General features: G+C 38.3%; 3 protein-coding genes across 9 annotated transcripts in view; 1 reads left to right on the top strand and 2 right to left on the bottom strand.

Annotated features, from left to right (window-relative positions):
• The window catches only part of LOC120431360 (zinc finger protein 271-like), a 38,959-nt gene extending 20,844 nt beyond the window's left edge, over positions 1–18,115 (top strand). For 3 of the 6 annotated variants that reach the window (XM_052708998.1, XM_039596490.2, XM_039596489.2), the window contains 3 exons: positions 5,257–5,730; positions 11,978–13,171; positions 16,936–18,114. In XM_052708998.1, coding sequence (XP_052564958.1) covers positions 5,297–5,730; positions 11,978–13,171; positions 16,936–17,836 — 2,529 coding nt within the window. In that variant the 5' untranslated portion in view covers positions 5,257–5,296 and the 3' untranslated portion in view covers positions 17,837–18,114. Of the gene's footprint in view, positions 1–4,799; positions 5,176–5,256; positions 5,731–11,977; positions 13,172–16,935 lie in introns of those variants that run through there. The other 3 variants (XM_039596492.2, XM_039596491.2, XM_039596488.2) reach the window with 3 other exon arrangements.
• LOC120431017 (clavesin-2-like) overlaps positions 1–18,153 on the bottom strand; it is a 292,456-nt gene that overhangs the window by 122,568 nt on the left and 151,735 nt on the right. The gene's annotated exons all lie outside the window — the stretch shown is intronic.
• The window catches only part of LOC120431313 (protein Star), a 236,535-nt gene that overhangs the window by 163,446 nt on the left and 54,936 nt on the right, over positions 1–18,153 (bottom strand). The window lies entirely within an intron of this gene.

Raw genomic sequence — 18,153 nt, 5'->3', positions numbered from 1 at the left:
AAAAATAAAACCGCTCACTAATCAGGCCATGAACTACTAACCCGAATCAGATGAATGGGTCAACCATGAGATCAGGCACACGTTCACAAATTTCACAAATGTGTCTCTCAGCTCACCTATGAATGGACCCCAAAAACACTTGGCGTGCGCGCGCAGCGTTACATCCATCGCACTAAGAGTAGATTGAAGAGAGAGCGAGAGGAGAGGAGAAGAGATTTCGAAACGAAACCAAAGCATAATTTCCACACACAATTTAAAGAAGTAGAAATAAATGAAAATGAAGCGAAAAAAAAACCCTTCACAAGTTGCATTGCAGCAGCAGCGAGATCGTGTTCGTCTCGTTTCTCGAATTTCGAGCCGATTATTATTCGTTTTAGTAGGATAGTAGTGTGCTCTTAAGGCGGCGGCATTAGGGGCCAGATCGCCACACTATCTTTCGCATTTCGTGCACATTCTCTCTCGCACGCTCTCTCTCTCTCTCTTGTTCTCTTTTCTAATGCGATTAATTTACAAACATCTGTGACTGACACTGCGAAATATGTGTTTTCTGTTTGTGTACTTTTTGGCTTACACATCACAAACTCTCGAAAGCGTGCGCGCGCGCTCTTGCCCTATTTTCAATAAACCTCGTGTGCACGTTGTTGCCGCAAGAGAGCGTTCACTCGATCTCGCTCTCACACTATCACTCTCTTTGAAAACATTGAGCCAAAGCAGGGCAGGGTTGTGCTCAACTCGTTTTGTCGCTTGATGCATTTTTTTGATTTCAGTTTTTTTAGACAATTTTTGACTGTTTTTTCGTTCTTCTTGTACGTTCAACCCCAAAAATTCTCGAAAATGATCTGGATTAAATTTTAACAAAGGAGGCGGACAGTACGGCTAGGATTAAATATTGGAAAAATACATTTCATAATGTTATAGTTATAATTAATAAGAATTTCGCGGCATTTCACGGTATTAGCTAAATTTAACGGATTACGCGGTTTCCGCGAAATCGCGAAAAATCACACGCGATTTCGCGGAAACCGCGTAATCCGTTAAATTTCGCTAATACCGTGAAATGCCGCGAAATTCTTATTAATTAATTAACCAATTGTCCCTAAGTGTATTTGAATATCGAGTTGTTTTTGCCTTCCTCACCTTACTGAGGAAAGGCTATAAAATCACTCGAAAAATGAACTTATTAATTTGACCTCGTAGACCCACCTTCACGTATACATATCGACTCAGAATCATGTTCTGAGCAAATGTCTGTGTGGATGTGTGTAGGTGGGTGGACAAAAAAAATGTCACTCGATTATCTCCGGACTGGATGAACGGATTTTGACCGTATTAGTCTTATTCGATCTGTCTTGGGGTCCCATAGGTCTCTCTATAAATTCAGCTAGTTTAGTTAAGTACTTCAAAAGTTATGCTAAAAAAACGATTTTGGCGTATGTCCGGAAGAATGTAAAAAGGGTGGTTTTTGCAAGAAAACCTATCATGTTATACATTTTCAGAAAGGTTTTAAAAAAACCTTTCCAATGAGCCCAAAACAAAAGTTATTCGCACTTAAGTGTTATTCATACACTTTTTGGAGGCCGGATCTCAGATATTTCAATAAAAATGATTTCCGGGTCCATCATGTGACCCATCGTTAGTATGATAATCAAAAGACCTTTCAAATGAGCCTAAAACATCGAAGATCTGACAACCCTATCTAAAGTATTTAGCATTTAAGTGTTATTTATACTGCGAACCCTATCAGTAAAGATGATTTGTTAATCATGTTAAGGGGGAATGTTGCTATTTTTACTGAATGTATTGACTTTATGAATGTGAGGAAGGCACCAACCACCTAAAGGTGGATTAAGTAACGTTTTTATTTAAGCAATACACAAGAATTTCAACATGCATTTTGAGACTCATTTTTGAAAATATTGTTTATTACTATGTTTTACGAAAAGTTCCAGCGAAATAAGCTTTGGTTGTAACATGATTTGAATAATACAATTTGACGTTCAAAGCATGATTTAACATTTCACACAAAATGTAAACGGACGATTTTCAAAACTGCAAAGAAAAAACTGCAGAGCAGTTTTGCTATTAATTTTTGAATCTCTGTAAAAAGGAAGTTTTGTACAAAAATATAGTTGTTTATGTTTTTAGGAAGTGTTTTAAGCACTGCAACATTTTCTAATTTTCTGGACTTATCAATAACGAATCGTCGCTTGTGTGCTATCTTGTGACACGTCCTATCTGTTTACAGCAGACGCATCACAATAAAGCACACAAGCGACGAAATGGTAAACAAAACTGTTTTAAATGAAATTTTGGCTAAATACTCAAATTTCACTATTCCTGAAAACCATTTGCAAACAAAATGTGAGTGGATTTATCGTATAGCTGTGATTATTTTTTATTTGGCAAAATTTCACGAAATTGAACTCACAATTTTCGTACTGTCTTAAAAACATTGTGTCAGGGGATAATATTTGTATCTTAAACAACTGATTACTTTTTTAGTAACTTTCCTGTACACAACTACTCTTAAATAAGACAATTTTGCGTTAATTTTAGGCAGATTTTTGAGTACCGCGAAATTGCCGTGAAATTCCAATGTTTTGAAATTGGCATGCCGCGTAATTTCATTTTTTTCGCCGTGAATAATCACTAGCCCTAGTTATAGACAATCAACCATTAAAATTTGACTAATTAGGGGTTGAGTTGTTTTAATGAGTTTTAATGCGATTTTCTACATAAGTTTTTTCTTGTCTTCTTTTGCATATTTTGATGAGATTAAGTGTCAATTACTCACATCACATCATTTACCAAGACACTTGTGAAAGTAGCGCTGACTATTTTTTCTAATATGTTTGTTCTTTAAAACATGCTGTGTAAGACTTTGACAATAGCTGTATGAACTATTTTTTTAATCTGCCTTTTTGATCATTTAAGATTTGGATTTTTTTTTTGTAAATCTGGGCATAACAGGAAAATTGATATAGAAGAAGCAAATCTTAAAGAAATTCTTTCGTAAATCGAAAATAGTTAGTATAGTCCAGACTTGATTATCCGAAGCCTCAATCAAACGCTGTTTCGATTTTCCGAAGGTTTTAAAAGAACTTCTGATAATCTATGTTTGAAAAAATTAGCTTGTTTTTTAAAATGAAATACGAATCTAGCGACCCCATATAAGTCAAATACATTTTCTCAAAATGTCATACCCGTCATATTGGCTGCCATCTTGGATTACAAATACCGCGATCACTGCTTCAAAGATCAAATGCTGCTAAGAACAAATGCTTAAATTTCATGTTTGAACCCAAAAACCCATATATAAAAGGGTGACAATAAAAAACGACCTCAGGAATACCCCCTTTTTAAATTAAATCGTGCTTGCCATTTCATTAGGGCACATAACTTTTTTAACCAAGAGTGTGTCCCTTTCACATCTTGTGTAAACTGTCATTTGAGTGGAAGGGATACACTATTGTTTACAAAAGTTATGTGCCCTTTTGAAATGTTAGGCTCCAAATTTATCTTTATTGAACATTCTTGTAATAATTACATTTCTTTTACAATTAAGTGGTTTAGCTAAATGCTCTTCATCCATGTTCTACTTTTCGTTTTATTATACAAGCAATTCCCCATGAAAACAGCATGGAAAAAACAAGCTCGGATCGGGCTCAAAATTTTTCTGGGGGTTCCCTGGCCGAAATAATTAGACCCGTATTTTTTGTTTGGCCATTAGGGTGACCTACGGCGTGATAGGGTGGTCTGAAAATGGCAATTTTCGTCGATTTTCGCAAAAACCACTTTGTTCAAAAAATCATAACTCCTCGCCATTTTAACCGATTTCAATTGTCTTATACGCAAATGAAAGGTGATAAGTTGGCCTTTCAAAGAAAATTAGTTACAAGTTTCAAAAATCTAGCCTAACATATGAAAAGGGCGTATGAAACTTTAAAATGCCGTTTTGACGGTATCTGGACCAAAGAGCCTATGTCTGGAAATATTTTTATCGGATTCCCCGGACATTTTTACGTAATATACCAAAAAATGAGAGGAGTTCATTAACAGGATTCCAAGATACGATTTTTTGAAAATAAAATCCGTGTTTTTTGACGCGCCGCGCGCAAAAACCGGAGAATGACGAAATTGGCAAAAAATCAACTTTTTTCACTAAAACTGCGAAAAAATCCGGTTTTTTTTTCACAAAAACCCAATTTCCCAAAATTATTTTTTTTTATTTTCAAGATTTTGTTTATATATTTTAGGGGATCAAAACCTGCAGCCATAGAGAAGTATCGTCAAAAATGTGTCCTCCGAGTTATGAATTTTCAAGATATGGTCACCGAAAGTTTGATTACAGCAAAATATTAGCAGTTTTTCGATTAAAAAATAAACAGAAGTTAAAGTTTTCTAAGTCCCCGAATATTTGAATTTTTTTTAATGAAAACTAACATTTCAAAAGGGCCAAACATTCAATATTACGACCATTTGAAATGTTCGTCTTGATTGTGTAATCAATTTGAAATTATGTTCAAAATGTTTTTCAAGCGTGGTATGCGTTTAAAAAATAAAGATTTTTAAGTACAAACCAGACTCAATTATCCGAAGTTTTGATTATCCAAAGGTTTGCATCGGACTTCGGATAATAGAATCATAAACAATTTTTTCCATTTTTTTATTTTCTTGTTTCATCAAATTCGAGTTCTGCTACCCAATTTTAGTAAAATTTGGACGCCATAATTATATTTGTGATATTTATTGACAGTCAATTGAAATAAAGTTATTTCTGTTAAATCGTAGCCCTGCCCTGCACCGACTCAGCCCTCTCGCCCTCTCTCCTAAACCATTCTCTCCGCGCCACGCGATTGGCTGACTCAGCAGGCGCGCTCTTCCTCTCACACGAGAGAGCGCGCACCCGCCTGGGCCTCGGTCGCGATGGCCCAGATATTAATTGGAATGATCAACATTCAGCGCGAAACAAACGAACAAAAAAAAGTGGGTTGATGTCAAAGCACAACACCACCGCCACGATTGCCCCAGACACACTCTTGGTGGTTGGTGGAGCTAGAGGCTGAAGGGGTGTTGCTCAATTGTCCGACCTGCCGACCGACCACGAGGTCATCTCGACCGATTGGCCAAGGTAGCAGAGTCGTCGTCGTCGGTCGTCTTTCACCTAAATACAATGTGAATGTTTGTCAAACAGGCAAGTTTTGTTTAACCAAGTCTCTCTCTTTTTTCTCTGTTTCTCCAAAAATGTTTTTGCAGGAAGTGTGCCACACCAGGAAACTGCTGGAGGTCCCGAAAAATGGAGTCCGAGCAGATCAAGGTGGAGCCCGATTTCTACTTTCCAGTCGGTGAAACGTACGCCGCAGAAGAGGACAACGCGGCAGAGGACGGCGGTGGCGACGGTCTCGACGAAGAGCAGCTGCTCGAGATGCACCAGATCGACCTGGATGACAGTCCGGTGAAGCCAAAGTTAGTTTCGAATGACGACAACGACGACGACGGAAGTGGCCGTGAAGTCGATAGTGATAGTGGTGGAGGTTGTGGCGGCATCGTTAGTAATAAGGACGCTCTAGAAGCGCAAAGACAGTACAAGTGTGATGTGTGTGGGAAGGTGTTGGACACGGCGTATCATCTGCAACGGCACCAGAAGATTCACACCGGGGAGCGTCCCAGTGTCTGCCGGCTGTGCGATAAGGCGTTCATTGAGCCGTCCGCCCTGAAGGTTCACCTGAGGTGAGGAGACAGAGAACAGAAGGTGGCACGTGCCAGGAGGGGGAAACAAAGTTGTAGTTTTGTCTTAGACATTTTGATCAGTTGAGTGAAGAAAGTGTGAGAGTTGTTAGCTTTGTGAACATTGTTCGGTTTAGCAAACACAAAAATGGAAACTTGGGCCCTAATTGGCTCAAATAATGCATCAGCATGTTTCTCTCAAAATGTTTGGCTATCCATGAACAATAGGCCGTCCCAAAAAAAATGAAAAGTTGTCAAATCTTTGGTGCTCACCCCTAGAATGATAGATTAGGATGTCAAGAACAATGTTTTCATACAACAACAAATTCCCAAAAATGGTTTACAACTAGCGCGCGGAGTTTGAATGAAAAATGTGCATTTTTCGAGTATTTTTCAGAAATGCGCGTAACAATCATACTAAAGTTATTCAAATTTGGTCGCCTTGGGCTTTAAATTGTAGTTTAATTTCCCCTGAACAAATTCCTGTACAGACATAGTCCATAAAAGCTTGTGTTTTGGCATGGCAGGGCGTTTAAGGGAAAAAAGGTATTTTTTATCTAAAAAAAAAATCAAAAATCACTCCCCAAAACGAGCCAAAAAATTTTGCAGCCAAAACATAAGCATTCAGCTTAAAGAAAATTTTACGGAGATGATTTTGCTTTTTTTACACATTCAATTTATGTCCTTGCAAAGCCAAGATATTTGCATTTTAGTGAACAAAAAATGACCGATTTTCAAAATTCTTAGTAGGTATATAAGCGTTTTTACCATAAAACATTGGCTACTATGATTACAAACGGGAAAGCACATATTTTGGATATTTTTATTTTGCACGCTCAAAAACAATATTTGTTTATAAAATTTCATGAAAAACATGATATTTTCTCACAAGGTGACGTAAACGACATATTTATAAGTACTGCTCTGTGATCTTCTCGATATGAACAAATAATGCTCTAATGGGTAACTATTTTTGAAAAAATATTTTTTTTATAAATGAATTTGTCCCATTCGAATGTTTATGGAAAAAAATCACGTTCACAGCTTGGAAATATGAACTTCAATAAAATTAATTTTGATTTGTGATCATTTGTCGTTTACGTCACATTGTGAGAAAATCTCACAAGAATCTTCTTAAGAATTTAGGAATTTAGAAATTTAGGAATTTAGGAATTTAAGAATTTAAGAATTTAGGAATTTAAGAATTTACGAATTTACGAATTTAAGAATTTAAGAATTTAAGAATTTAAGAATTTAAGAATTTAAGAATTTTAGAATTTTAGAATTTTAGAATTTTAGAATTTAAGAATGTAAGATTAAGGCCACGAAAAGAATGCGCATCTTTTCTTGTCCGTGATCCTTCCGTTCTCCGTACCGGACCGTATCTTGAAATTAAATAGACGGATTTTATTTTTTGCTCCAAATGAAGAAAACCAGAGGGAAATAAAAAACCTATAGAGCAATTCCAGCTCAAATCAGGAATTTTTCTGGTACTTTTGTACCCGAGTCTCTCCGATTTCAATGAAACTTTGTAGACATGTTATCCTGGGCCTATATAAGCCATTTTTGTGTATATGGAGCCAATAGTACTCGAAAATAACATTTGAGAAGGGCGTAAGTTAATTAAGAGCGAGTATTTCACCAATGTGTAACAGGTCGTATCGAGGTGCTCCGATTTGGATGAAACTTTCAGCATTTGTTTGTCTATACATAAGATGAACTGCCCATGTTTGCATAAATGTCCCATATGAAAAAACAGCAAGCTGAGAAAAACGCATTTGAAGTTTGTCCCATACATAAGGCTACGTGTTAAGTTTTCGCGAAAAAACTGGATTTACTCTTGATTTCTAGAACAAAGTACTGGATGTTATAGGCTTTTTTGAAAGAGCACACAATTTTGAACCAAACAGCACCAAAATATCTTTTTGCAACAGCCTCCAACACTTATTAGCCTCTTATAAGTCAAAAGTTAGGGAATTTCATGGACTATAAGCCTACTGAAATAACTTTTTGGGCAATCGCAGTTTTACTCATAGTTTTTCGATTTTTCTGCATCAAACATTTTACAACGTTAGTTTTTGCCCTGTAGACTTCCATAGCGGCACTTTTTGGCCTCAATTTTGACATATTCGGAATCCTCGGAAAATTTCACGTTAGTTAGAAGTATTGGAATGGTAAATTTGATTGGAAAAAATGCCATTTAGAATGAATTAAAATATTTTTTAACAATTTGTTGGATTAGGGGTAAAACAGGGTTTCGCCTACTTGATACAGCATTTGACGTATTAATCAAAGAGTAAATAAGATCAATTTCTTTTTTCAAAAATGTTTTATTTAATTATTTTTTTAAATCCAATTTACAACTCCAATACTTCTAACGAACGTGAAATTTTCCGAGGATTCCGAATATGACAAAATTGAGGCCAAAAAGTGCCGCTATGGAAGCATACAGGGCAAAAACTAACGTTGTCAAATGTTTGATACAGAAAAATCGAAAAACTATGAGAAAAACTGCGATTGGCCAAAAAGTTATTTCCGTAGGCTTATAATCCATGAAATTTACTAACTTTTGAACTATAGAATATTGGTGTTGGAGGCTGTTGCAAAAAGATATTAAGGTTTTAAAAAAATCCATTTTTAACAGTAATTTGCAAAAGCTATGAGAAAAAGTTAAACCAATCCTGGATGTCTATGGCACATTTTAAAGGGTTTCAAAAGACCTTTCGAATGCATCTAAAAGAGTTGAAATTGATGAAGTTTTACGCAAACGCGAGCAATTTTAAGATGTTTATGTTTTTTGACTTCAAATTTCAAAGCCGGTTTTACCCCACTTCCCTTTGTCGTAGAGGGCTCATATTTGGCATGAGTTCATCTCATGTATAGACAAACAAACGCTGAAAGTTTCATCCAAATCGGAGCACCTCGATACGACCTCTAGAACAATCCGAGCAATATTTACAAAAAGTGCCTCTTAAATATTTTTGTATTTTGTAATTTAAAAATTACAGTATCTCGAAGCCGTTGCGTCGTATCAAAAAGTGGTCAAAGACAAACTTGTAGGAAATTGGACGAGCTTTCTGAAAAAAAATACACTGAAACAAAAATACACGCCACATCTATGAGATTTTTTGATTTTTAAGTCTAAAACTTAAATTTAATGCTGATGTCACGATTTTTTTTCGTTCAAAATTTTTGAGGAAATAGCCTAAAATGCTACTAAAAGACTGACGAAAAATGCAGGATGGTATGTCTCTCCTAAAAAAATACAAAAATCATTTACTAAAACTGTTTTTTTGAAAAGTGGTCTAAACGTCAAAATTTTTTAAAACCGGTAGTGGGAATCGATTCTCCTGACAATTTGAGCATGAGCATGGTTGACTGACAATGAGCTGCTACTCCGTTATTGACAGATCAGCTGAAGTTAAACAATGAATCAAAAATGATCAGTGGGAGCCAACCATCCGTTCACTGTTTAACCCCTGAAGACCCCGACTTTATTAGTCAATACCGGCGCCCTCCCAAGAAGCCTGCAGTTCAACGAAAGGGAGGAATGTTAGTCCGATAGTTGAAGTTGCAGACTCATCAAGCACATAGTTTTTCGCTATATACTTGTTGATACCGCTTGAGACCGTTGAATCCACAGCATCTCCTTCAAGCATCAAGTGATTAATTTTTTTTTTGGGTTAGTGGGATAAGGTATTGGCTTTTCGATGCCTCTCGAGCTACGACGCTATGGGGAGGACTTTCATAACAGACCCGTCGGCGAGCCTTCCGAGCAACGATGCTATGGGAAGGTCTTTCTGGTTAACACACAAAGTCACTCACACACAGTTATTTTGCTCCACTATTAACTCAACGATCCAAATTGTCAGTGCGTCTTTCGTTCATTATATAGAATTGGCTTTTTCACCGCAAAAAAAAAATTAAACCTTATTCGAAAAATTTAAACACAATCCACTCGACGCCGTGCCTTCCGATCAACGATGATATAGGAAGGGCTTTGAAAATCACAAAAGAAATCACTTTTCACTCCGCATATTTGTTACGACCACGCGCTCCCTTTGTCAATTATGCACTGATGACGCTGCATATACAGAGGGTAATCTTCTCCTCGCAGCACACAATACACGATAAAAATGCGAAACAAAAGGCACACAAAAAAAACACTTTTCACTCCGAATATTTTTTACGACCACGCGCTCCCTTTGTCAATTATACACTCTGCACTCAAACAGCGACACAAAAGAGACGGAAAATAACACGAAAAAACAGGACTTCGCGTCCCCACAGGCACCGCACTACCCCGGTAGTGGGAATCGATTCTCCTGACAATTTTACATAAAAGTCTCCATATTGACCATTGTTCTATGTCCAATCCTTGGGAAGATACAGCGGTTTTAAAAATAAAAATGTTGAAAAAACGTTTTTTTGTGGTTTTTGGCAATTTCTATATGACAGACTTGGTTTTTCAGTCTTGTAAATAGTTTTACCGGAAAGCTCGTCCAAATTCCCATAAGTTTGTCTTTGACAGCTTTTTGATTTATATCGTTTTTATATTTACGTAAGCAAATTTACTATCCTAGTTTCTACCACACTGAAAAAAAAATCTATTTTCAGTTATTAGCAATGCAGTTAAACTTATATCTGTAAGCCCTTACATCCAATTGAAATGCTGTCAAAGGCAAACTTAACCCCTTCCCTCCCAGAGCATAATCGAGATTTATTACGTTTTTCTTCATTACTCGTAACTGATTGGGCCAAACTGGATGAAATTTTAATGGTGATAAGTTAACATTCTGTACAAACTAATACCGGTTGAACCAGGTTGAAAAAATGCATGGTTGTAGATAAATTTAATTTTGAAGACAAAAATTAGTGGTGCTCTGGAGTAACCATGGGCGTGAGAGGGTTAAGGGAAATTGGACGAACTTTCCGGTATAAATATTTACGAGACTGAAAAACCAAATCTGTCATATAGAAATTGCCAAAAACCACAAAAAAACCCGTTTTTTCAACATTTTTATTTTTAAAACCGCTGTATCTTCCCATGGATTTGGACATAAGACAATGGTCAATATGGAGACTTTTATGTAAAATTGTCAGGAGAATCGATTCCCACTACTGGTTTTTTTTTAAATTTTGACGTTTAGACCACTTTTCAAAAAAACAGTTTTAGTAAATGATTTTTGTATTTTTTTAGGAGAGACATACCAACCTGCATTTTTCGTCAGTCTTTTGACAACATTTTAGGGTATTTCCTCAAAAATTTTGAACAAAAAAAATCGTGACATCACCTTTTAATTTAAGTTTTAATCTCATAGATGTGGCGTGTATTTTTGTTTCAGTGTATTTTTTTCAGAAAGCCCGTCCAATTTCCTACAAGTTTGTCATTGACCACTTTTTGATACGACGCAACGGCTTCGAGATACAGTAATTTCTAAATTACAAAATACAAAAATATTTAAATACCTTACGCCCTCCTCAAATGTTATTTTCGAGTACTATTGGCTCCATATACACAAAAATGGCGTTTATAGGCCTAGGATAACATGTCTACAAAATTTCATTGAAATCGGAGAGGGTCGGGTACAAAAGTACCAGAAAAATTCCTGATTTGAGTTGGAATTGCTCTAAACTTAAAAAATCTGAATAAAATTTTAAAATAATAAATTTTGAAATTCAAATACATACAAATAAATGTTAAATTATATAGCATTTTTCTTTTTAAAATTATTAACTCAATAACTTATAGCCCAAAAAAATCCAAGATTGTTGTTGTTGATTTAATTATGGGTCATTTGTAAATTCGAAGGTAAAAATTACAAAATACAGTCAAACAAGTGTACGTAATAATTATATATTCAAAAATTCATGTTTTGAATGTTCAAAAATTCATGTTTTTAATGTTAAAAAGTTATCTGATTTTCTGTAATGTGAGAAGGCGGCAAAAATGCCGGCATTTAAGAATAAAAAATTTTGACCATCATCATATTGTTTCTTTGGGGCCCTGTACAGTTTGTTAATTCCGTTCATTAACGTTCGTTAATTAGTAAAAAAAAATAACATTTCAAATGAAATTCCGGAATAATGTTAATTCAAATGATAGATAAGATGTATTGAACAAAATATAAGGTGACGATCAAAATATAGATTGAAATTATTCTTCAACGAATGTAAAACTTAAATTAGAGCCACTTGATCATTTAAAAAAAACTAAAGTTTTCCTGTATTCTCTCATTCTTTCTTCCAGAATCCACACCGGCGAGAAGCCGTTCCGCTGCAAGATCTGCCCGCTTCGTTTCACACAATCTTGCAACCTGCAGTCCCACTACCGACAAGTGCACGGTGTCGACCCGAGGGGCGATCCCCAATATTTCCGCAAAATGTGCCAGCTTCTGCTACAACAACAGCAGCAACAACAACAAGCCAAGCCCTCAGCATCGACGCCCTCCAGCTCCAGGTCGCTGCCCAAGTTGACTCCCAAACCGAGCGAAGGACTTTGGGAGTGCTGCGTGTGTGACGAACCATTCCAAGACCGCGATCTGCTGTTGATCCACGAGGAGACGCACGTTCCGGAAGCGCCCTTCGAGTGTCGTTACTGCACCACGGTCTACTCCGGGCTGGTCAACTTCCGATCGCACGTCAACATCCACCGGGTCAGCTTGCGCCAGGGAGGCTTTTCGGCGGCCGCTGCCCGCAGTCACTTCCAATCGGGAGTTCGGGCGAACGCCAGCGCGATCGTTGCCGGTCGTAAACCTGTGGAGAACAGTGGCGAGAGTGACGTGGCGCTGAACACGAACCAGCCGTTCGTGCCGAGCAACGACAAGACGGCACCGTACAAGTGCGTCGAGTGCAAGCGCAACTTCCAGAAGCAAGATCTGTACTCCCACATGAAGGTACACCTCAAGCAGAAGAACATCTTCTCCAAGAAGAGTCTCAAGTGTGAAAAGTGCGGCCGAGTGTTTGAGAAGGAGTTGACGCTGAAGAAGCACATGGACACCGTGCATCCGACCAGCGCAAACGCCTTGCTGCGGGAGGCACTTCGCGAGCAGATAACCAAGCGCACGCAATCCCCTGCGACGGGGACGACAACCCTCAAGATCTCCTCCGAGGTTGACTTGGTCCCGATAGAGCCGCGTGTCAAACAGGAAGCGGCGGAAAGTGCCCTCGGCGATGACGAGGTCAACTCGACGGTGTCGGACAATCCCATTCTGACGCAGCTGCTCAACAGCAACTCCAGCCCGCAGCTTTCCGTGGTGCCTGGTGGGAGCTCGCGTAGTCCAGTTGCTGGCGAACGTGCTGACGAGGGAGGATTTGTGATCAGTGCGGTGGCAACCGTGGATCATAGCTTCCTGGAGCAGTTGGACGCGATGGAGCGTGGTACGCAGCAGCAGCAGGAGCAGCCGATGCCAGCGCTTCGTCGGATGCCCGTGCTGGAGGAGAGGTGAGTTGCTAGGGCAGGGTGGTAACTTGAATGTTGGAAAATTCCAGATAATTTATCGCGGAAGGGTTGCTGGATCGTGGAAGTCTATGAATGGTTGGAAAGTCTGTTTTAAAATATTTCTTTCAATTCTGATTTCTGTTGATAATCGATAGGATATGTAGTTTCCTAAGCCATTGTCAACAAAATTTCCAGTATTCGACCTTAAAAGAATCGTAAATTTTGCTTAACCCTTCCAAGCCTGATGGGTCATTAGGGTGTAATAAAAAAAAAACGATTTTCCAGCGCAGTATTTTTTCAGTTAATTTGGGGTACCAAATAATTTCAAAGTTTGGGAACGATTGGTTGAGTTCCACCTTTGCGCAAAGCGATTCAATTTTCTATGTGAATTTGTATGGGAAAAAACTATCACGGAGATCAATCCAATTCAACTTGAAATTTTTTTTAATATTTTTTTAAATTTATATGCAGTACGTAGAATTAGGCATGCATGCCAGATTTGCAGATTTTTTAGCACAGGCTCAATGCTCAAACGTATTGTTTAAATATGTCAATCGTTAATCCCTGGGCTTTGTCATAATGAGTGTCATAGGTTTGATGCTTGTTTGGCAAAGAGTATGATTTGATCCGATGTGGAATTAAAATCGAAGTTTTCAGTATATTGCTGAAGCTTCCATTTTTACACATGGACACCACTTCATGCTATGAGAACCCACTTTGACGCAGTCTCAGGGCTTAATCGATGGCCGGTAAGCTGTCATCGAGACCAGGAGGTTTTCCGATAGTGGAAATATCACATTTGTACAATGAACCGCTACATATGTGATTTTTCCCTATCTTAATGTGGGTGTCAGGTTAGGATGCGGGTTTAAAAAAATAGTGTTTGTAGAATTTAGGATTTTAACTATAAATATCAACTTTTTATACTTTGCCTTTAGTTATTTAGGGACAAAATTAGTAACAGTGAATTTAGTAATTCTATCAGAATCGGTGATTTTCATTCAAGTAGCATAAAAACCATTCTGATTTGTCAAAATTTCCATAGAGTCTCGATCAATCAATAGTGAAATGATATCGGACTAAATTCGTTGATCTGTTGAACTAACGGTTGTCGGATTATGATTGTATCGACCATTGTTGCGAATCGAGGATCTACTGGAATTCTGACGAACAAATGGTCGTCTCTTTTTCAATTCACGACTTGTAAAATATCAACTGTTATTATTTTGTTGTTGTTTTTTTTAAAGAAGCCAGACAGGTTTTAAAAGAAACGTTTTTTTTTGGTTAATAATTAAAATGTCGGGGATTTGAGATAAGAGTAGCTTTCGGATAGGTTGCTTTAAATCTTGTATTCAATTCAAGTTAGGTAGTTATCCGCAAATGAATATTTGGACTTATATGAATAATTGAACATTTTGGACTTAAGAATAACACACAACTGTGCATTTATTCTAGAGTCAGATCCATACAGCGTCAGTGTTTATTTGGTCGAAGTGTACTAATTCATTGGCAGATCTGGTTCTAGTTGTAATGTACGACAAGACTACTGACGGACGTGACAGGACGAGGGCCCAGTTTAGAGGTTTCAACATCAACGATGTGCGGCTGGATCACCCTCCCAAAAAAAAAAAAAAAAAAAAAAAAATATGTCAATCGTTAATTTCTTCTAAAATGATTTGCTAACAAAAAAGATAAACGATTTACGGTTCTTGTACTGTAAAAAGTGTTTCAAAAGATTGTTTTTTATTCAAGTTAAATTCATTTCCATTTTTGTGATGTGCCCGACGTGGCGATTAAATTTTCTATGTAACTATTTTTTTTTTGGATTTTGAAATTTAAAAAGTCACAGAGATCAATCCAATGCAACTTAGAGAAAATCTGATTTTTTTTAAATATTATATATGCAATAGAATAGTGATATTATTTCAGGGTGGCCACTCAAATCCTATTTTCAAATTATCGATTCAAAAATTCAAAAATCGAAAAATAAGTATTTCTTGCCCAAACGATGATTAAGAAATTATGAAAAAAAAAAATAAAAGATACAGTTCTTCGACATTTTTTGTAAAAACTTGTATTGTTTGGTTCATGGTTTTTAGTTAGTAGAAGTTTTAAGCAAATTTGAGATAAGTGCTCAAGACGACTTTTTATATGGAGTGGTTGGGGAGGTGGGGGGGGGGGTGTTTGCCGATTTTCCACGATCCATACAAAACAGTTTTTTTTGTTTGGAAAATATCCACGAAGGGGGGGGGGGGGTGAGATTTCCAAAAAAAGTGTTCACGTGGTTTGTGGATAGTCCCTAAAATTATTCAGAACATGAAAATATCTTTCTAACAGGGATATCCGATGTTTGATAAATATATATAAATATGTTCTGAAGACACCAGAATTTCCAAAAATAATACAAAACGTAACAAAACGTTAGGTGGTTGGTGCCTTCCTGACATTCATAAAATCAATACATTAAGTAAAAATAGCAACATTCCCCCTTAACATGTTTAACAAATCAACATTATTACTCATTTCTTTTGATAGGGTTTACAGACCTTCAATATTTCTGGCTCATCGGCAAGGTCTGATAAAAAATCTATCCAACGATAGTTCGCATGGAAGATTCAGACAATATTTCTATCACAATATCTGAAATCCGGCCGCCAAAAAGTGTTTAAATAACACTTAAGTGCTAATATCTGAGATCAGGCCTCAAAAAAGTGTATAAATAACACTTAAGTACTAATAACTTTTGATAGGGTTATCAGATCCTTTATGTTTGAAAGGTCTTTCGATTATCTAACTAACGATGGGTAGCATGATGGACACGGACGTCATTTTCATCGAAATATCTGAGATCCGGCCTACAAAAAGTGTATAAATAACACTTAAGTGCTAATAACTTTTGACAGGGTTGTCAAATCAATGTTTCGGGCTCATTGGAAAGGTCTCTTTAATACCTTTCTGAAAATGTGTAACATGATAGGTTTTCTTGCAAAAACCACCCTTTTTACAATCTTCCGGACATACGCCAAAATCGATTTTCAAGCATAACTTTTAAAGTACATAACTAAACTTGCTGATTTTAAATAGAGACCTATGGGACCCCAAGACAGATCGAATGAGACTAATACGGTCGAAATCCGTTCATCCAGTCCGGAGATAATCGAGTGACTTTTTTTTTGTCCACCCACCTACACACATCCACACAGACATTTGCTCAGAACATGATTCTGAGTCGATATGTATACGTGAAGTTGGGGCTACGAGATCAAATTAATAAGTTCATTTTTCGAGTGATTTTATAGCCTTTCCTCAGTAAGGTGAGGAAGGCAAAAAGATAACCGAATTTCGGTTGTACGATGATGAATTATGAACGGCATTACCGAATTTCGGTATTTTTTTACCGAATTCTATAATTTTCAGTTTACCGAACTGTTCAGCAGTTGAAAATTCGGTAACCTTTACCGAATCCTGTTAAAAATCTTAGTGTGTAATGTCGTTTTGACTAAAAGATGTAGAATTCCATTCTTAACAAATGCTTTTGTTTGTTTGTTTGAAGGGAAAAGCCCGTTTGAGTGGATCGTCTACTGATGGGTCCTTCTCAAATAGGCACAAAACCTTTTTTTTATTGTCAACAGATTTACAGTTTTAATGACAAAAAGGCTTTTTGCACAATTACTTAAATGGAAAAGAAATAGGACGCGAGTCGCCACCCTATTTTTTTCGTTTGTTCCTGGCTATCTTTTTACTAACCCGTTCCAATGTCATTCCAGCTTACGCCGCCCTCCGGTAGGCTCCTCCCAGCTCGACCAGCAGCCCACCACCGGGCCCGCTCCGCTCAGCTCGGGCACCTACAGCTGCGTGTACTGCCCGCGGACCTTCAACGAGCACTTTGGCTTCCGGCAGCACATGCGCTCCATGCACTACGATGAAAAGCGCCACAAATGCCCGGAGTGCGGAAAAAAGTTCTCCCTCGGAATTACGCTGGCCACGCACATGCGAATCCACACGGCCGTCCACCCGTTCACCTGTATCGTCTGCTTCAAGACGTTCAGCCGGTCGGCTTCCCTCAACGGACACCTGTCGATGCATTCATACGGCGAGGTCAAGTGCGCCGACTGTGGCGAAACCATGCTCAACGTGTTCAACTACATGAAGCACATCGAGAAATTCCACCCGGACTTCCTACGTAACATTGCCGCCTACCGGAAGAAGGCCGAAGCGGTGCTGCAGCGACGCCGCGAGCTGATCGTCGAAATCACCCGTGGTCTCGCCCAGCACCAGTCGGAAATTCCGAACGTCCTGGCGCGACTCCGCGGCGAAGTCAACGCCGCGCCCCCACCGTCCGAGTCGTTCAAAATTCGACTCGGCAAGCCGTACGCCCAAGAGCAGGACGAAGTGAGCTCCAGCGAGGGCGTCCTCGTCAAGCTTGAACAGCCCGACTCCGTCAGTGGTGGCGGCGGCAGTGACGAAGTGGTCGTCAGTTCGGCCTCGGACCACGAAACGCTGCCGGCACTGCGTGCCGAACTGCGGAAACGTCCCAGGAGTGGCCAGGAGCTGGAACCGGCGCGGAAATCCGCTCGCACTGCTGGGTCGTCGTCGCCGAATTTGAAGCGTCTGCTCGAGGCGGCCTCCCCGCTGGCCACGGTCAAGTGCGAACCCTCGTCGGAGTAAGCTGAGGTAAGGTATTATTTGCTCGTTCGTTTCATCAATCACTTTAGTCAACGTGTGTGTGACATCGCTGTACAAATGTCTGCTTAAATTATAACGTAAGAAGTGTCGTGCAGTAAAATGGAAATTGAAAGTTAATCAAGTTTTTGGGTCCTCCTTATTTGCTTCATTATAATTGGAACGTTTTTTTTGCCTAAATTGCGCAAACGTTCGCATCTCGTGTTCATGTATCTAAGTGTTAGGAATTAGATGATAACAATAAATTCTGCATTTGAAAAAGAAATTGGACTGCTTGGAAATAGAGTTGAGAAAGCCATATA

The sequence above is a fragment of the Culex pipiens genome, chromosome 2 (genome assembly GCF_016801865.2).
Source record: "Culex pipiens pallens isolate TS chromosome 2, TS_CPP_V2, whole genome shotgun sequence".
Taxonomy (NCBI): Eukaryota; Metazoa; Arthropoda; class Insecta; order Diptera; family Culicidae; genus Culex; species Culex pipiens.
Note: the sequence above shows the minus strand (reverse complement) of the source record. Positions and strands in the feature narration are given on the sequence as shown.